At 40.4% G+C, this 21,888-nt stretch overlaps 1 protein-coding gene across 1 annotated transcript in view; it reads left to right on the forward strand.

Annotated features, from left to right (window-relative positions):
- The window catches only part of LOC136873788 (probable G-protein coupled receptor CG31760), a 131,599-nt gene extending 111,257 nt beyond the window's left edge, over positions 1-20,342 (forward strand). The window contains exon 13 of the mRNA XM_067147020.2: positions 19,756-20,342. Coding sequence (XP_067003121.1) covers positions 19,756-19,980 — 225 coding nt within the window. The 3' untranslated portion in view covers positions 19,981-20,342. The remainder of the gene's footprint in view (positions 1-19,755) is intronic.
- The last annotated feature ends 1,546 nt before the right edge of the window (positions 20,343-21,888 follow it).

The following is a 21,888-nucleotide window of genomic DNA, read 5'->3' on the forward strand; positions in this document are numbered from 1 at the left end:
TTCGCTACGTGCGCAGCACAGCGGCGCATTTCACATCATGAGCATACCTCAGTGACGTCAGTCTACCCTGCAATTGGCATAAAGTTCTGACCACTCCTTCTTGGTGTTGCATTTGCTCTGTCAGTCAGTGTATTTCTCGTATTGGAGCAAGTGTATCTTCTTTGCTCCTATTGTTCCTGGTATGGATGTCGTCAAACCGAATAGCTTGCCACAGGAATTGGAATCTCTTCCGACTCATAGTAGTACAGAATTGTTTTACACCAGTTCCATCCATTTGCATAAATCTCTCAAAAAAGTGTGGGAAGTCCAGCTCCATGGCTAAATAGTTAGCGTGATGGCCTTTGGTCACAGGGGTCCCGGGTTCGATTCCTGGCAGGGTCGGAAATTTTAACCATCATTGGTTAATTTCGCTGGCACTGGGGCTGGGTGTATGTGTCGTCTTCATTATCATTTCATTCTCATCATAATGCGCAGGTCACCTACAGGTGTCAAATCAAAAGACCTGCACCTGGCGAGCCGAACTTGTCCTTGGACACTCCCGGCACTAAAAGCCATATGCCATTTCATTTCAGTGTGGGAAGATTTTAGTACCCCAGCTAAGTACAACAGTTCGATGACTGCTTTCATCTTAGCTCTATTAGTATCGACAACATCCCTGCCCCTCTCATAATTTTCTCTCACCTGTGCAATCCAGATATTAGTATACATAATAATTTGGTCCAGTACACCATCCATAGAAAAGAGCATCCAGGATTCCAAAGGTGAGGTGACATTTCTGGTTCAGTTTGTTGGTCCAGGCAGGTGGGTAACAATATTACGCCATCTGGTACACCCACAGTCACTGTTTGCTCAGCATGCATGCCCCATACTGTAATCATATCTCTTCCAATAAAATGAATATTTAATTTATTCACATTCATTTCTTCATCCTCAGAGTTAGCAGATTCCTCAGTGTCGTTGTTGTGGACACTATTATTGACAGCATCTTCTACATTGTCCACCTCTTCCTTCAAATACAAGTCTTTGTCACTTCCATTGTCCTCATCACCAAACAGATTTCTTTTAACTGCACCTAGTTTCCTTTCTAATTGTTCATTATGTCATTCCCCTTTTTCAACACTTTCAAGCAACCTGAGAATGCTTTCTTGTTCAATTGAGTTCATCTTGGTAAGACAAATTATGGCACATAAGCAATGTGCATGGTCCAAAAGACTACAACATTTGTTACACAAGAGCATGCACGAGGTCTAAAGCACCATTCTAACAGTCTTCACTCCAGACAAGACTCCTGGCGATGCACGACTTCTGTAACAGCAGCTTGGTAATACCCCTGCCATGGATATCGTGGAGGGGGAACCAGTCTGCCAACGGCATGACTAAAATCATGTGGTCTTTTCTCCAACACGTGAGTTACCACGGGTTAAAAATCGTAGTGAGAGGTATATGAAGTTACGAGTAATCAACTGAACACGATTAGAATTCAAATACTTTTTAAAAGTAATAAAGTCTCACAATTTTCTGCATAATAGATTGCAATTTATTATTATTTATTATGTTCCTTAACAAGTATTAAAGTTTATAGGATTCCTTTTGTGCTGGCCCCACGGTATAGGGGTAGTTTGCCCGCCTCTTACCCAGAGGCCCCAGGTTTGATTCCCAGCCAGGTCAGCGATTTTTACCTGGATCTGAGGGTTAGTTCAAGGTCTACTCAGCCTACATGTTTACAAATAAGGAGCCATCGGACGGTGAGATAGTAGCCTCAGTCTAGAAAGCTAAGAATAACGGCCAAGAGGATTCATCATGCTGACCACCTGAAACCTTGTAATCTGCAGGCCTTCAGGCTGAGCTATGGTCGTTGGGTAGGCCATGGCCCTTCGGGGCTGTTGCGCCATGAGGTTTGGTTTTTTAGGATTCCCTTCATAGCCAATTACACTCCCCTGCCATTTCTGCTTCCATTTCACTGTACAGAAGTAATGTACTACAGTAGTATTAAACTCAAGTCGAAAATATACAAATTTACAGTTAAGTACAAGTCATTTTGAAGTACACAAAACATAACACATGAGATTACACACACACACACACGCACACGCACACACGCACGCACGCACACGCACACACACACACACACACACCATTATAGACCGCTATGCCTTTCAGCGTTCAGTTTGCAAGCCTCTGTCAATTTACTAAATGCAACTAGTGCTGTGGCCCCATTTAGATCTATACCTCTTATCTTTAAATTGTTAGAAACTGAGTCTAACCTACTAGCTTCCATATCATCCCCATATTTACCAATCACCCTTTGGTATTCTTCAGTTCTATTTCCAACTCTGGCATTGAAATCGACCATTAGCACTATCCTAGCCTTGATGTTGACCCTCACTATGATGTCACTCATTGCTTCATAAAACTAGTCAATTTTATCCTCGTCTGCATCATTACATGGTGAATAGACCGAGACAATTCTCGTCCTAATTCCTCCAACTGCCAAATTTACCCACATCATTCGCTCATTTTTGTGCCTAACAGAAACTATGTTGGGACTCCATTACTCCCATAGGTCCGAGGCTTGCTTAAAATGTTCTGAGCTCGGTAAATTCACAAAGCAGGATGCTACCCTACATACACATAGCCCAATTGAGGATCTCTCCTCTAACGGGTTTGAGACCACCGGTGGATTGTATAGCCCTAGCCACCTGAGCACAAGGAAGACCATGACTCAGAATATGTCCAAGATGCCCACTCCCATTCCGTAGCAACTGGTATCCCGACTCTCAGGACCACTTAATAGGCCACTCAGCCGTTGCCCATGGTTCACAAACTAGGATGTGACTACAGTAACCTACACCATGAACCATATTACACATGCCCAGTATTTTGCAATGTCCTGTGTACTCGGAGTGGCTTGTTGGAGATCATCCTCTGTGCGATATTTTGGGCACAGAGGGCACTGAAGCATGTGGCTCATGGTTTGTTCTTGTCACTTGTGCTGAACCCCCATTTCTTCAAGTTATCCCTGGATCTTCTCCCTCCTGATTGTAGACTGTTCAGGGACTTCCACACCAGCCATCTTTCATTATGTCCAGGTGGTAACTGCTCAGCAGCTGGTATCCATCCACGAAGGTGAGGGGTCCTCTTCTTCCACAGGTTGAGCCTTGCCTTCTCTGGTGAGACAGTAAGCACCTCAGATGTCCTCAGGAAGCTCTTCCAGGATCTCAGTCATTGCTGAGGAGGACTTTGTCCATGCAGCGGATGGGTGCCATTCTGTTCCACTTTGAGCCTCTTCCTGTTCACAGCTGCTTCTCTACATATACCGGGTGGCGCTATTCCAGCCAGGTAATAGAGCCTATCTGTAAGAGAATGCTTTAAGCGACCTGTAATCAACCTGCAGGTTTCATTGAGAGCCGAATCTACCTGTCTGGCATGAGATGAACTGTACCAGACTGGGGAAGTATATTCAGCACCAGTGCCATTGCTGAAGTTCAGATTGTTTGAGGATGAAAGCCTCATTGTGACCCTGCCAATTTGCGAATAAGATTGTTTTGTGTTGAGATTTTCATCTTATTACTCTTACAATGGATTTTGAACATAAGAGCTTTATCCAGGGTCACTCCCAGGTATTTTGGAGTGTAACAGTGCTGTAATGGGATCCCTGACCATTCTAGACACAACTTACGATAAGCTTCCCTATTTCTTAAATGGAAGGCACATCTTTGTGTCTTAGAAGGATTGGGTCTGAGTTGGTTCTGATTGTAGTACCTTGACAGATTACTAAGGGCAGTTGTCAGATTTTTCTCCACAGATTCAAAGATTGAGCCTTTTGTACCAAGGGCAGATCATCCGCATGTAAGAAGCTTCTTATGTTTAGGGTTAATGGCTGGTCATTGGTATGGACGTTGAAGAGAACTGGAACCAAAATGCTCCCCTGAGATAGGCCATTTTTATGTGCTCTCCACCGACTGCGCTGATCATGGAAGTCAACAAAATAAACTGTGGTTTTGAAGGAATGCCGATACGTTTAGTTAGATGGAAGTCCTTGATTAGACTGAACAACTTGACATGGAGTAACCGGTGACTGACAGTGTCATACGCTGCTGTTAGATCCACAAAGACACTCCAAAAATGAAGGTATCAGCCAAAGAAAGCTGTTGCAAACCTAAGTTGAGATATTTATTGTTGCCTAGAAATCATTGGCAACCAAATTTAAGTCTCCGAACGTACTTACAAAACTTACGCCCTTCATCTTGAGAGAATAAAAATTGCAATATTCACACACATTAAACATATACTAGCTAGCTTTTTACAGTTACAATCAGTCAATCAACACCCTTGTTCCTTACCAGTCAAGAAATTTCATGACCTTAACTAATAAAGAGAGAGTCAATATATTATTTATTTAAATAATGTATGATCAACTTGCACAACAGTTAGTAGACCTGCAGAGCATACTTTGGGAATCACTGACCTAGAAAACTGCTTGTTATTATTACTTTTTCATGGTGTTGATAACTTTGTCATTCATTCTTGAAGCGTACAGCCTACAACCCAATACAGTGGCTGGATTTTCCCAAGGAGGTATCTTGAGCCAGTTATTTGGGACTTGAGAAACCAATTTATGTATAATATTTATTATTCATGTGTAGCCTATGTGTTTAAATGTATTTTGTAGAGATTAGAACTGGGAAGAATGCTTCAGAGAATAACTCTTCAATCCTTTTTTTGAGAGTGTTTTAGGAAAAGCTAAGAATAAAATGTGAGGGTGAGGAGACAGTCAGAACCTGGGTTCTAAGCTTAATTAACATCTCTCAAGACTCCCTCATAATACTTAATTATCATGAATATGAGAGTCAATTAATGTCCACCACATAAAGTTTTGATATTGTAGAGATTTCACTGAATGATTATAAACCTAATGGACTGGCTGGCTTTCATTTGGTCTTTGACCAAAGTGATAAACTGAGATGTATCTGGATCATTGTTCTCACTGCAAGAATTTATCAGCATGTATGCATGATGTAATAATTAATGCACCTACAGTACGTGAAAATTAAACATTCAGCATGAGTAGGTATTTGATGAATCTTACCATCCTACTAGACTTGCATGCTTTGTCTGGCTACAATGAATGCTTGATAGTATAATGTTAGTATACTTTAATTAATTAATTTGGTGTACAAGTTCCTGACCAAGTTAATAACTATAATTACACACATGCATACATTCTCTCTCACACAAACACACAGTACATTGTTGTTGTTTGAGTCATCAGTCCATAGACTGGTTTGATGCAGCTCTCCATGCCACCCTATCCTGTGCTAACCTTTTCATTTCTACGTAACTATCGCATCCTACATCTGCTCTAATCTGTTTGTCATATTCATACCTTGGTCTACCCCTACCGTTCTTGCCACCTACACTTCCTTCAAAAACCAACTGAACAAGTCCTGGGTGTCTTAAGATGTGTCCTATCATTCTATCTCTTCTTCTCGTCAAATTTAGCCAAATCGATCTCCTCTCACCAATTCGATTCAGTATCTCTTCATTCGTGATTCGATCTATCCACCTCACCTTCAGCATTCTTCTGTAACACCACATTTCAAAAGCTTCTATTCTTTTTCTTTCTGAGCTAGTTATCGTCCATGTTTCACTTCCATACAATGCCACGCTCCACACAAAAGTCTTCAAAAACATCTTTCTAATTCTGATATCAATGTTTGAAGTGAGCAAATTTCTTTTCTTAAGAAAGCTCTTCCTTGCTTGTGCTAGTCTGCATTTTATGTCCTCCTTACTTCTGCCATCGTTGGTTATTTTACTACCCAAGTAACAATATTCATCTACTTCCTTTAAGACTTCGTTTCCTAATCTAATATTTCCTACATCACCTGCCTTCGTTCGACTGCACTCCATTACTTTTGTTTTGGACTTATTTATTTTCATCTTGTACTCCTTACCTAAGACTTCATCCATACCATTCAGCAACTTCTCGAGATCTTCTGCAGTCTCAGATAAAATAACAATATCATCGGCAAATCTCAAGGTTTTGATTTCCTCTCCTTGGACTGTGATTCCCTTTCCAAATTTCTCTTTGATTTCCTTTACTGCCTGTTCTATGTAAACATTGAAAAGGAGAGGGGACAAACTGCAACCTTGCCTCACTCCTTTCTGGATTGCTGCTTCTTTTTCAAAGCCCTCGATTCTTATCACTGCAGACTGATTTGTATACAGGTTGTAGATAATTCTTCGTTCTCGGTATCTGATCCCTATCATCTTCAGAATCATAAATAGCCTGGTCCAATCAACATTATCGAATGCCTTTTCTAGATCTACGAATGCCATGTACGTGGGCTTGTCCTTCTTGATTCGATCCTCTAAGATCAGACGTAAAGTCAGGATTGCTTCACGTGTTCCTACATTTCTTCTGAAGCCAAATTGATCTTCCCCCAACTCAGCTTCAACTTGTTTTTCCATTCTTCTGTAAATAATACGTGTTAAAATTTTGCAGGCATGAGATACTAAACTAATAGTGCGGTAGTTTTCACACCTGTCAGCACCGGCTTTCTTGGGAATAGGTATAACAACATTCTGCCGAAAATCGGATGGGACTTCTCCTGTCTCATACATCTTGCACACTAAATGAAATAACCTTACCATGCTGGTTTCTCCTAAGGCAGTCAGTAATTCAGAGGGAATATCATCAATTCCAGGTGCCTTGTTCCTATTTAGGTCACTCACAGCTCTGTCAAACTCTGACCTCAAAATTGGGTCTCCCATTTCATCAGCATCAACAGCCTCTTCATGTTCCAGAACGAAATTATCTACATCGTTACCTTGATACAACTGTTGGATATGCTCCTGCCATCTTTCTGCTTTGTCTTCTTTCCCTAGAAGTGGCTTTCCATCTGAGCTCTTAATATTCATGCACCTAGATTTCCTTTCTCCAAAGGTTTCCTTGATTTTCCTGTATGCAGCATCTACCTTTCCCAGGACCATACAGCCTTCGACATCCTTGCACTTCTCCTTCAGCCATTCTTCCTTAGCTACCTTGCACTTCCTATCCACTTCATTCTTTAATCGCCTGTATTTTTTTCTGCCCTCTTCATTTCTAGCATTCTTGTATTTTCGTCGTTCATCAATCAGGTCTAGTATCTCCTGAGTTATCCACTGATTCTTAGTTGATCTTTTCTTCCTTCCTAACATTTCTTCAGCAACCCTACTGACTTCATTTTTCATGACTCTCCACTCTTCCTCTACTGTGTTTCCTTCGGCCTTTTCATTTAGTCCTTGTGCAACATGTTCCTTGAAACAATCCCTCACACTCTTTTCTTTCAACTTGTCTAGATCCCATCTTTTTGCATTCCTTCCTTTCTTCAATTTCTTCAATTTCAGATGGCATTTCATGACCAACAAGTTGTGGTCAGAGTCCACGTCTGCTCCTGGGAAAGTTTTGCAATCCAACACCTGGTTTCTGAATCTCTGCCTAATCATAATGAAGTCTATTTGATACCTTCCAGTGTCTCCAGGTCTCGTCCACGTATACAGCCGTCGTTTGTGGTGTTTGAACCAAGTATTGGCGAGGACTAAATTATGGTCAGTGCAGAATTCAACCAGCCGACTTCCTCTTTCGTTCCTTTGTCCCAATCCAAATTCTCCTACTGTGCTACCTTCTCTTCCTTGGCCTACCACTGCGTTCCAGTCTCCCATCACAATTAGATTCTCGTCACCTTTGACATATTGTATTAAATCTTCTATCTCCTCATATATTCTTTCAATTTCTTCATCATCCGCTGAACTAGTAGGCATATAGACCTGCACTATTGTGGTGGGCATTGGTTTGGTGTCTATCTTGGCGACAATAATTCTTTCACTATGCTGGTCGTAGTAGCTTATCCGCTGCCCTATTTTCTTATTCATTATTAAACCAACTCCTGCATTACCCCTGTTTGATTTCGTGTTGATAATTCGGTAGTCGCCTGACCAAAAATCCTGTTCTTCCTGCCAACGTACTTCACTTATACCAACTACATCTAACTTTAGCCTATCCATCTCCCTTTTCAGATTCTCTAACCTACCACAACGATTCAAACTTCTAACATTCCACGCTCCGACTCGCAGAATGTCAGTATCCATCTTCCTGATGATCGCCCCCTCTCGTGTAGTCCCCACCCGGAGATCCGAATGGGGGACTAGTTTACCTCCGGAATATTTTACCCGGGAGGAAGCCATCATCAGTACATCATTCATACAGAGAGAGCTGCATGTCCTCGGGAGGTGGTTACGGCTGTAGTTTCCCGTTGCTTTCAGCCGTGTAGCAGTATCAACACAGCTAAGCCATATTGAGTATTATTACAAGGCCGTATCAGTCAGTCATCTAGACTGCCACCCTTGCAACTACCGAAATGCTGCTACCCCCCTTTCGATGAACCATTCGTTAGTCTGGTCTCTCAACAGATACCCATCCGATATGGTTGCACCTGCGGCTCGGCTATCTGCATCATTGGGACACGCAAGCCTCCCCACCGCGGCAAGGTCACATGGTTCGCAGAGGAGGACACAGTACGTAGGAAGGTAATACCAAAAATAAGTCGCAATCTTTGGGGAGGCACCTTTCTTGTTCCTCAATAAAATAGTGATCATTGTTTTAAGAGGAAGTACAATTAGGCAACCATCATCTATTAACACTAATCAGAGGGAAAAAATTGGAAGGTTCCGACACTTCAAAAAATGAAGGTATCGGCCAAAGAAAGCCGTTGCAAACCTAAGAGGAGGTATTTATTGTTGACTAGAAATCATTGTCAAGCAAATTTAAGTCTCTGAATGTATTTAGAAAACTTGCATCGTTGGTCTTGAGAGATTAAAAATTGCAATATTCACACACATTAAACATATATTAGCTAGCTTTTAACAGTTACAATCAGTCAGTTTGGAAGCGATGTCAATAAATTATACATCTAGAGTTCAGTGTCACTGCAATGAATGTATTTGCAGGAGTAGGCTGAAGCAAGAGTGGAGTGTATGTCTGCACCATAAGCACTTGCATCATGGTGGCTGACAGGCGTGTTACAGGCATGGATGATGTTAGGGTGATTGTCCACTAAGAACGATGGTGATGGTGGTGGTGGTGGTGGTGGTGGTGGTGGGGATACTTTTAAGAGGTTAAGTTTACAAGCATCCTCTCCTACCAAACTAAATGGAAACAATAAAAATAAAACATAAATTACATATCAGTGACTGGATTTTGAAAAATGAAGGAAAAATAATAGGTTTTAATAGCCTAAGTGGACATGAACATATCAAAATGGAACATTAGTTCCCTCAGTAACAGATCACTTAAAATTTAAATATATCTGATTAGTCCACTCTCACATATAAAGTAAGTGAAGAGATCAGTGGTATTTTTGTCATCGGCTAATATGAGTTTGACTGAGAACAAATATCCCTAGCAGATAATTCGTACATCTAGGTGGTTGGAGTACCACTTCTTTTGCAGCTTGATCTGCTAGTTTGTTGCCTGAAATCCACGTTGCTAGAAAGACGCAAGATGATTCTAGTGCTACATCACACATCTCACACCAGCACAGATAGGTCTTATGGCGATGATGGGATAGGAGTGGGAAAGAAGCAGCCGTGGGCTTAATTAAGGTACAGACCCAGCATTTGCCTGGTGTGAAAATGGGAAACCACGGAAAACCATCTTCAGGGCTGCCGACAGTGGGGCTCGAACCCACTATCTCCCGATTACTGGATACTGGGCGCACTTAAGTGACTGCAGCTATCGAGCTCAGTTCTCTTATCTTAGAAACATCCTTGAAGACAGGTCACAGGCAAGTAACATGAGTCATACTGATATCCAAACACAGCTTGTTGAGGTATAAGGTCTAGACATGGTATCAGAGCAAATGGTTTGGTGATAGTACCAGGAGTTCCATGACTGGCATGAGGCTATGGCAGGAATGGAATGGAAGCATCAAAGTTTTCCAGTCAGAAAGAAGTTCAAAGTTACTCTGTCTGCCAGCAAGGTCAGGCTGTGTTTTGGGATGTGAAAGAAGTTCTGTAGTTCAAATTCCTTCGTGATGGGATGGTGAAGACTTGTCCCATTATTTGATAAAGGTCCAGATTGCTTCTGTACAGTGATGTGCTTCTGCACTATAATGCAAGACCTCACCACAGTGACACCAGTAGCAGTTCTCCTGGAAAGGTTCAGTTGGGCACACATTGACCATTCCCCTTACAGTCCTGATCTCATGACTGGAGATTTACACTTGTTCCCAGTTTTGAAGAAGCTTTCAACAACACTTTTGAACACTCTATTTTTGCTTTTACTTTTGTCCTGGCACAGGGAATAACATTTTATGAGAGTGGTCTTTTAAAACTCTTAAAGTTTGATTGATAAATGTCTAAATGTTGATGAAAACTATACAGAAAAGTAAAAGACATACTGGTATCTCTCTTTCTATTAATACTGTTTATTTCCTAAATGAACTCTTCTGGGCATAACATACTTGCAAAACTCATTTTTGGAATTATCTTCATACATACATACACCTCACATTGTTCAATGTATTCTGTGGATCTGTGTATGAATCCTATCTTTGAATTTCAGTCAGATTTCTCCTCCCTATTGACATTTCACTACCATCACTCCCACTTCCAGAGGCTCATATGTATAAGAGAATGTCTGGCAACCACAGGGCCCAGCTAAGTATGGCATTGTTGCTGATTACATGTGCCAGATCTTCTAGTGATCCTTCCTATCTGGTCTTAGTCAGTTCTTGTGCCTTTCTGACCTTGATGGCATTAGGATAGCCAAGATTATGAGTCTGACTTTATTTCCCCCCATTTTCTTTACCTGACATACTCTCCCTTTGAGGTGTGCTGATTATTGTTCCTTCTTCTTCAATCACTGGAGTGGTGGATGACCGTTATATTAATGTGTTTTAAACAGAATCATCTATGATGATCCAGTCTTATTCATTTTGCTCCATATTAACATTGTTACTCTAAGATAGGAGATCCTAGTAATAATAATAATAATAATAATAATAATAATAATAATAATAATAATAATAATAATAATAATAATAATCATCATCATCATCATCATCATCATTCAACATCATCGGTCTTGATTCTCCAGAGCGTAACTGTTGTATGTCCGGCGCTCCATTCTCGCTCCACCAGCCAGCTGCACGCGCGCCTGTGTATCATTCTGCTAGCTTCGACGCGCAGCCCTCAGTGCGCGTGCCTGACCATCGAGTGTACTATAAATAGGAGCTCCCTGCCTGCTCACTTGCCCACTTGCCCGGTGTCCAGCTCCAGAATACACCCTACGTCGAGCACGGAGGCTACTCCTCTTGAAAATGTGCTTCGACCAGGTGGACTGAATTTCTGGCAGTACGAGGTTTCACCTCTGGTCACCGCTCCCTTACCTGTTTCCGCTGCCTATGTTCCGTAATTATTTTACAAGCCATTTTCATTCCCTAATTTATGCAAGCTCCCTTAGTTTCGCTAGGTGGAATTTCTTCAATCAATTGAACTTGCTTTTTAGGAATTCAGGCACTTCAACAAACAAGGACTCTCAAAGACATTTATGTTAGTGTGCCAGATAGTTCTCGACTATCAACGTGTCAATTCACAAAGACTATCTTTTCAAGATAGAAGTGTATATAAAGACTGTAAACCTGTACATATTGTATAAAGACAGACTTTTCTCAAGATTCAATATTCCTTTTTGCTTCAAAATAAATTTCAGTTATTTGTGTAAATATCATAAAGTGAAGCAATAAAAGTTGTGTTTTGTAAACTTCAACCTTGGTTACAACAGTAACGAGTGCCTTCCTTAGTACTCAGCCCAAAGGCTGGTTGAGTCCCCAATACTTCCACCATCAGGTATCATAGACAGCCTCTGCATACTAGGAAAATGAGGAGCAAGGTAGTTATGCATCGCTTTCCTCACCAAGCCAGAAGGAGCTACTATGTATCAGTCTGCTAAATCACTGAAATATTCACACTAACCAACCTTATAAATTGTATTTTCACACCATTCATAACATGGACTGGCTGCTAGCATCACTCTTTCACATTGTCAAAGCAAAGGCCAGGTCAATTAAAGTAATACATTTGTTCTATCCCACACCTATGATGCCATTATAGACTTCAAGGGCAGTCCATGACTTTACAGAGTAAGAAGAACGTCTGGGCTGAAAAGACAAAAGTCTGCAACATTTCATTTTACTTATTTTGAAGTGTTGAATGTAAACTTCGGGTAATTAAAAATGTCCTGCCATATATCTAAAAGTCTTCAATGAACAAAGGTATATCTTTGATCACTTTCCTTGGGTAACAGTATTCTGAACTGCTCAAAATTGTAGGGTATTATTTCTCTGTTCCTGGGCATAATGAGAATGTAGACAGGGTGTTTTATGTCTGCCCAATGGACAGGAAGGAACGGGTCAATACCAGCATCTGTAAATACAATGTTTTAAGAACAATACAATATGAAACGTGCAAGATGTAGTGAGTTTCATAGGTTCATTCACAATTAAACCCCGTTCCTTTCTTCTTGGCTCTGAGAAGTATGAATGATATACACTGCAAATATTCAGTGCATTATAAGTACACATTTTTGTAGTAATACCTGTTTCATTATTAAAAGAAGCGGATACAAATGTATTTCCTTATGATATTGCTTCTTTATATCAACCGTATAATAGAAAATTATATAACTTACTGGTTTTGGACTCCTAAATTACGAATATGTCCTGGTTCTGGACTTTTAGATTATGATAACCCTACCCACATCAGAAAACATAATACACTGTGTCCTAACAGGGATGAATCTGGACTTCAGTGCAGATTAAATACAAACATTCTCTTTCACTGCTATAAAAAGTCTCTTTGAGTTGCTGAAACCTGCATGTCATCTTGAAACAGAACTTGTGAAGCTGGAAGTTAGAAAAGAAAAGTCCTACTGGTGGTTTTATATTCTTTCCATAATTATGAAGAACCATTTAATGAAAACCAAAATAAAAGTACATTTATATAAGTGATTAAATATATGAACTGAAACATTGCATATTCAAAACATAGAAAACAGGGAGTTTTATTCAAAAAAGAGCATGATTTTCTATCAAAAAATGGATGATATACTATTGTAGCAGTTATATTCAGTATTTTTATTGTTGTCTAACCCTTCTCCCATTTCTCTACGGAGTCAGGTATGAAGTCAGACAAATCATTGTAGCGAGTTTTTATGACCGGATGCCCTTCCTGACCAACCTCATCAGAGGAGTTAATGAGATGAAATGAATGACGTGATAAATGTATGGTGCTAAGGCAGAACCCAATATCTCAAACAAATAGAATTTTTGGTTTCAATGCCAGTATGGTAGATTTTGCAACAAAGAGCACAATGGCAAAGCCCAGTATGATTCTGGTGCCCATAAATTACGCTGTTTCCAAAATAACAATTCCGATGCGTTCAGTACATAGATATTGAGGTAACCGAATGATTTGTTCCCTCAACTTGCTGAATAAATAAGAATAAAACTTGTTCTATCTTTTTATTACATTCACAAATGTATGCCACTTCAGTTTAGAGACCATTGTATGAATATGAATTTCAGTAAGCTTGCCAACTTTTAAAAGTACCTCCTAAAAAATCATGTTCTTTGACATATTGGGTTCTGCCTTAGTACCACAGATATGATCGAATGACTTCCAAAGTTCCAAAGCCTTCCAACTTCCTCTGATCACAGAAGAATACTATTCCCTGCTAGATACTATTTGATTCTCTAACCTTTCCAGCTTCCAAATATATTCAATAGATGGCCTAATAACTTACACGCTGCTAAGAGAAAAAAGTCTATGTACAAACAACCCCATCATGACATATACCTTAGACATTATCTGGGAACACCTATCGAAGGATAGCTACACTAGAAAGAGTGAAGGCCATGAATCTTAAAAACGTTCTCTGCTTGACAAAAAAAATGCTCCTTCGAGACTAATCTTTGAGCTCACAAGACAACTGCTCTATATAGAAGAACTACGATTAAGAATACCATTGCCGTCTACGACACAATACCAAGCTTTACATCAAGAACTGCAGGATAAAAAAGCAAATATATTTGTAGATCTTTATGGCATGATGGCATCAGAATGGATGAATTCTGACTACGAACTGCGGCATACCATAACACGCTTCTTATTAAATGTTCATAAAACCATTGAAAATGGCAGGCAAAACAATATGACTACGACAGGCATATCAAGATGAGTTATCTGACCTACTTATAATGAATGCTGCGGAGCAGCACGGGTCCTCTAGTTAACTATTTTAATTTAAGGCTCTTGCCTGAATACTTTACCACTCTGTAGTATGAGTTCTTTAAAAGATCCAGAAGTCATTTTCTTCTCTTTCTTTCCTCACAACATTTCACGACCTTCATGATAATGTCTCTTTCTCTATTACGAATTACAACATTGCTTTTTCAGTGTGAAGGTATTCGTTCTTGCACATTGTCATTTACATTCCCTCAAGAAAGACTGATCTATATTCCAACCTAATGTTTCCACCATATGTAGCAGCCTGTATGACAGAGCATACGCATTCTTAGCCGCTCGCCTGCCTGCTTGAACCATGTATCAAGTTTTCTGGCATGAGCTGTAATGTCATTATGCAGTCAACCCTGTGAGGAAAAGTGTGAAAGTGTCACTCATAGGGTTGTTGGGTATGTGCACTTCAGTGGGCTTGGCAGACTGGTGTGTAATAGAACACCTTCTGATACAGTGAGAAAAGGAATGGGAAACTCCTTAACTCCTCATTGCCCTACTATACCTCTTCAGTGATGCCTAGATCGTTTATAACAGCTGACTACATAAAATCAGCTTCATGGTCCGTATCGCACTTCAATAGATTCACAATGAAGTATTTATTTATTTTCCACCTAGTCGATACAATGATTGCCTAAGGCAATTTTTATTGGTCAAAAGTGGTACATGTTTCGTATATTATCAACATCTTCAGCCACATAACACAGTTTAGATGAAAAATATAAAATTGACAAAGTAATGCTTTAGAGGAAGTGTCCATTAAAATGTATCCAAGAGTCTTTGGGTGACAAGTTTTTGTAATTGTAGTGTTCTTCTTTTATGATCCTGTACTCAATAAATGATCAATTAACTTCCAAAGCCATTTCTAACATTCTTCATAGAAGTTTAAACACTGGTTGACAATGTAGACTTATGTAATTGACATGGATGCCCACCTGGTCGCCATGATAAGTTTGTTTTGTCTGACACCATGGTTAAACAGTTCAAGTCCCATTGGTTGAAAGAATTTTCACTCTCAGAATGTTGGCCAGCATTGTAGGAGAAGTGGTGGTTTACAATTTATAATCACTAGATTGGTTTCCTCTCCAGCAGCTGCAACCGATGTTCTGCTTCTTATACTAAAACTAGACAAAATAGATCTTGTACAACACCTCTTTGCATCCAGTAGTGGCAATTAGAAAGGGCGAGGGGGGGCAGTTGCCCCACCACATTATGGAGAAAACATTACATTTTTATTTCACTTTAGCCAGCTGAAACGAGGAATTATATGAATTATTAAAAAAAAAAAAAGCAATTTGTACAATCTTTGTTGTCTCATCAGCTAATTCTTTCCTTTATTTACTTTAACCTGCCAGTGGTCGCTATAAGAGCAAAATGCTCATGGTCATTGAAAATCATCTGCTCTTTGAAACAGCATGTAGTTTCGAGCTTGAGCCCTGGTGTACCTTAGCAGTGCAGTTTTGAGAGAAGGACGGATGCATTGAAACGCACATCTGTAACCTTAAGAAGGGACAGGGAGGGAGGAATTACCAGCGACCGTCAAGGGTGAGCATTTTGATTCATGCGCGACCAGTCACATTTGCGCTAATTTCTGTGTGTGTAATAGTTTCGCTATTGTTGTATGTTGTTTCATAGTTGACACAGTTCTTTGCAATTTATTGTATTCATGTGTTGTGTAATTAGTGCATGACAATGGCTTCAAGTCGTGACATTTCAGCTTGGTTTGATGGAATTCTTAGTGATCAACTTGAGGCCGAAAACAGTCACTCGGACTGTGAAAGTAAACACGGTGAACATACTACGGATACTGAACAGTCCGAGCCAGAAGAACGTGCTGATGGTACCGTACCTCAAGAAAAATCTATAGCTGGCGAACAACATATGTTGGAGGTAAATGGGAATTTCATGTTTAGAGATATTGTTTATACAGTATAGGTAGTGAAAGATAAGGTGACAAAGTGGGGCAGACATCCACCAAGAAGTAATCCACGCTCACGTACTTGTGCTGAAAATATAGTGACTCATCCTCCTTATGTAAAGGGCATTGCGAAAGACGCACACACTATTTTAGAAAATTGGAAATTGTCTTTTCCAGATACAGTTATAACCATTTGAGATTTATTACTATTTGTAATTTTATTTGTAATTTTTAGTGTTCTTTATAACCATTTGAGATTTATTCTTATGTTCATTTAATGTGTTAATACATTTACGCTTGGAATCAGTTGGTATTTATTATGTAAACATGTCATATCATACCGTGAGCATTTTGCTCAACGTGCGACCACTCGCGTTACTTTCATCCTAGCGACTACTGGCGGGTTAATTATTAACAAAATTATTAGTGGAAATATGGACAAAATGTCGTTCATCATGGCTAACCGATTTGGATAGCACCACAGCAAGAAGTGGAGACTTTGCATATGCTGTGAGGAAGGGTAGCAGGGGTATTTTTTTTTTTTTGCCAAGGTCATGGACACTGAGGTATGATTCACCCACTTGCTGCACGCATTTGTCAGTCTGGCATCTCTTTAGTGTCTGTTAGTTTGTTAGTGTGTAGTCAAATACTAAATGATTTTTAATTGTATAATCACACTATATTTCTATTTAATTGCAATACATGTGAAATATTGTTCCTCTGGTAAAAATTTTACTGTATAGTATTGAATCAAAATCTCAAAAAGTACTATTATTACCGCACTTAAGTTGGTAAACTGTCATCCTTTACCTCTCCGTCGAAATTCACTCAGAGAGCACAAAAAACTTACCATTTGTAGCTTTTTTTTTTTTTTTTTTTTCAGTTTTGATGTATATAGTGTGATTCAGCAGCCCCTTCCAATATTGTTTGCTGCAGTCCAACTAATTTGCACATGGTTATAGGGGTACTAATGTTCAGTGAGCACATTTTGCACACAATTCTGAACCCTAGTGAAATGTGTTATATCAGCTGTTCGCAAAACATAACACCTTGAAATTATGTTACCACGTAACTATGTTAATGTGTTGTGCCTCGTGACCGGGTGTAACTAAGAGAGGAATCAATGCATAAAACTAGGTCGCAGTGCAGTAATTAATGTCTGAAACACCGAATTGAATGGCATAAGTACTCTGCTCTCATCGTACTACCAGCATCTTTCCAGCAGTGTAGTGTAGCGGATGTGGTTAGGCGTTCGCCTAGCAATCAACGGAATGTGCCAGTGGCGGTTGGAATCCTGCATCGTTCAAATATTTTTGCATCGGTATGATATTTGAATACATAAACACAAGCCTACCTTTGCCACATTTAAACAGTAGAATGACACTGTTACTCATCTTGTGCCCTGCACATCTCCGCTGGTTAGGGCCTAAATGTACTCTAATCTCTGCTTTCATTTGGCATGTTTTTCACAGAGGAGTACGTTGACATGCTCCTCATTTATGGGGAAGCAAGACAAAATGCATCTGAGGCACTACGTCTGTACCAGGAACAGTATCCCGACAGGCGACACCTGACCGCTACGACATTCTGCCATGCTGAAAGACGCCTAAGGACAACAGGCGTGATTTCCAACCAGCCACCAGTCCACGATAGGCCCGTTACATCGGGTAAAACAGAAGAGCCCATTCTGGAGGCAGCTCGTAATAATCCACACATCAGTACAAGGGTGATTGCATGACAGGTGAACACCAGCCAGCCATCCGTCTGGCGAATACTGCATGAACATAAATTTTACCCACACCATTTGAGCTACACCAAGAGCTCCATGGGTGGGATTTGTAAGCTCGAATGGAGTTCTGTCAGTGGCTCTTAGGCAGGCTGGACAATGATGCAGCATTCATATCACATATCTTCTTCTCAGACGAATCGCGCTTCCACAATAATGGGAACATCAGTCGCCACAACATGCACTATTGGAGTCGGGACAATCCTCACTGGATGTAACAGGTGGCCCAACAAGTACGATGGGGAGTGAATGTTTGGTATGGAATTTTGGGGGATAGCCTGATTGGACCTTATTTCTTTGAGGGCCATTGGATGGGCCCACGCTACCTGCACTTTCTGCGTCAGAACTCCCACTGCTGCTGGAGGATGTATCCTTCCATGATCATTTGACAATGTGGTTGCAACAGGATGGAGCTCCCCCACTTCGACTTTGCCCGTTCGTAACCATCTGAACAAGGAATTGCTAGGGCAATGGATAGGACGAGGAGGCCCTGTTTCTTGGCCCGCCAGATTACTGGATGTAATGCCGTTAGACTTCTCCTTCTGGGGACATGTAAAGAACATCATTTACACTCAAGCACCAGAAAACGCCAACCAGCTCTGGCAACTCATCATGGATGCCTGCCATGCAACCTGGAATGCTTCAGTACGCAAGACGATCTATTGGACACCGGGCCTGAATGTTCATGAACCAACACGGTCATCACATCGAGCATTTGCTGCGATAAAACATTGTCAGGGCAGTTGGGTTCCTATTATTTCCGGTCTGTATGTGTCCAGCTTGCTAACAAATCGGCCCTTCTTAGGGACAGAAACACATTCATTCACACACAATTTGCATGAAAGCGGGTATTGAACTTACACTGCGTACAGAACGTATTAAACAAAGATTTCAAACATTTGTAATCTTCGCCCCAGACTCGAACCTCCCACCTGACATGCAAGCCCGCCCCACCACGCCTTTACCAACTACACTACAGCTCCATGCGGAATACTGGGCAGCTCATAGTAAGTATTAGGTTTACTGCGGTCACAATATCAATTTAGTGTTTCACCGGTGTGTCAGATTCATATGATCTAGAAGGCACACTCATGTCTTCCAGTGTTTAATATGAGTATAACATTATGGCGTCCTATCATGGTGAGGTGGTAAATACCAAGATATCTGGTTGTGTTGTCTGAGCATACCATCAGGGCAGATGTTTCCAGGACAGAATGAATATTGTGGATTGCATAAAACTACATTGGAAGGGGTGGATGAAGCACGCTTTATACCCCCCCCCCCGTCCGCTATATCCCACAAATCCGGGTACTTCTTGTTGCCTGTAAATTTTTTTGCCCCCCCCCCAACTTCTAATTCTCAACTGCCGCTACTGTTTGCATCGTCTTGGTACCTGCAGATTCCACACTAGGTCTCCTGTGCTCTTCCCTTGCAAGTTGTACCCTATTACTGACCTCCTTATTTATTTTTCCATCCTGTGACAATACACTTTCTTGAAGCTCTCTATCACTTCTAACAGCTCATTAATTTTATCACTCCTCTTCCTTGTCACCACCATTATTTTACCTTTGTCCTTGCTAATTTTTATACTCCACTCCTCAGTAACTTCACTCTATTCATTTTAATTCAGAAATAACTGCTAAATGAAAACTACATTTTACATCCTTTTCTCTGTTCTGTAATGAAACACTCAATGTTGAGAAACTGATACTTCCAGGAAGAAATCCAGAAGCTGGCGGCTCAGATAGAGTTCATGAAGATCGTGCATATGGAGGTAAACAATCGTCATCTGAAACCAAAGCCCGGTGGTTACTTCAACGCAATGACACTCCAGAGCCCACTGGGCAAAGCAGCAGCCTCAGGCTTTACTCTGGGTCGTGGAGGTGGTGAACCTGAAGGCTGTGTGGCGTCTCCAGGTGATGCGGGCAATGAACGGGTCTGACTAGTGGTAAATAGTGAGGAGGTGTGGTTGTGACAGGGCTTTATCTCATCGTGTTCCCATGCAAGAGAGAGAGGGTAGCAAAACATCCAAGGTGAAGACTGTGGCCTTCATACATAGCAAAATACAACACCTGTTATTCATCTGCATTACCAAACCTATCACTGATGTTGAAAATGTTGACAAGAATTATGAATAAATTGCATGTCAGTGGAACATACCACATTCCAAAGATTCTCTTTCACAAGCAGAACTTCAAAGGTAATATTTTCATAGCTTTATATGGTATGAGAATTGTTAAGAGAACTTTATTTCATACTATGATGAATTTAGCATATTTATGTTTTTCAAAATAATGTAGAAAGTGGAACTTTACAGTATGGTACTGTAGTTACTTAACATGCTCAACTTCAACCTACATTAAAAAACAATACCATCAGAAACCTATTTCAGTGCATATAAAATAGTTACCTGTACTTGGACCTATGAGAGTTGGAGTCTGACATTTGAGCAGCAAAAGCAGTAACTATGAGATGTGCTGCATTCACATAGTTACCTCTGCCTGCAATATATCATCTTTTAACACAGGCAGAGTGTTTAATAAAACATGCAAGCCTAATATTACACTTAGAATCGTTTCCAAACTTGTGCTAATAATTTCAACATTTAAGTGAGAAGACATTGTTGCAGATAAATATTAGATCTCAATAATGAACAACAAAATCATCAACTGCTGATAACATCAACAAATGCACAACTCCAGCGACAAACTTTCAGAGGTTCTTAGTATATTGGCATAAGAGACCCATGATCTCCAGTGGCTTGTTACAGATTAATAATGAAATTAAAATGTATTTGTTTTGTCACCCCAAACATCCTTGTTTCAGTGAAAATACCTTCATATCAGTGAAAAAACCTGTAATATGCAATAACCAAAACACAGAGGAATGCAACAACCTTCAGACGAAACACGTATACTTTTGTCACGGTGTGTTCGATTTGTTTGTTCAATGTACTGTACAGTACAGTATGTAACAAATGCAGAACTGTTCCCTTACAGGTATTGTTCAAAATGTCGACCACCATGACCACAGCATTGTTGGCTTCCGGCACATTAAAGAACTCTTCTGGGACAAAATTTTGACACCCTGGCGTTGGTCAAGAACTAGCATTTATTATTTTCAGTTCAATACAAGTATAAAGCTAATTGGGCCAACAAACTAAATAAAATACAATTACTCTGTAACGAGAATGAGCCACCAGAGACCACGGGTCCCTTATACCGATATACTCAGAAGGTATCCCTGAATAACCTCCAAAAATTTGTCGGTGTAGTTCGGCTTCACCCTGTTTAAAAAACTGCAGTCACGACATAACTGAAGTCAGTCAGTCAGTTAGTCATAAGGAGTTATGTTATAAATATAATCCAGAATAGAACACTACCCACAATGATAGTTGTATTTATTTAACGCTGATATTTTTTTCGCTAGTGGCTTTACGTCGCACCGACACAGATAGGTCTTATGGCGACGATGGGATAGGAAAGGCCTAGGAGTTGGAAGGAAGCAGCCATGACCTTAATTAAGGTACAGCCCCAGCATTTGCCTGGTGTGAAAATGGGAAACCACGGAAAACCATTTTCAGGGCTGCTGAGAGTGAGATTCAAACCCACTATCTCCCAGATGCAAGCTCACAAGCTCCGCACAGCCAACTCGCCCGGTAATGCTGATTGTTAACTGTATGCTTCAAAAATAAACTATCATAGGAAGATAATACTTCATCGAAAAGAAAATCTCAGTTGGTGAGAATATGAATGTATTTTTCCTGGAGTGGATAACTTTGAGACCCTCCAAACAGTATTTCTGCTTATTCTCATGGCTCTGGAAGTATGTTCCTGAACTTTGATGAATG

Source organism: Anabrus simplex, chromosome 1, assembly GCF_040414725.1.
Source record: "Anabrus simplex isolate iqAnaSimp1 chromosome 1, ASM4041472v1, whole genome shotgun sequence".
NCBI classification, from domain to species: domain Eukaryota; kingdom Metazoa; phylum Arthropoda; class Insecta; order Orthoptera; family Tettigoniidae; genus Anabrus; species Anabrus simplex.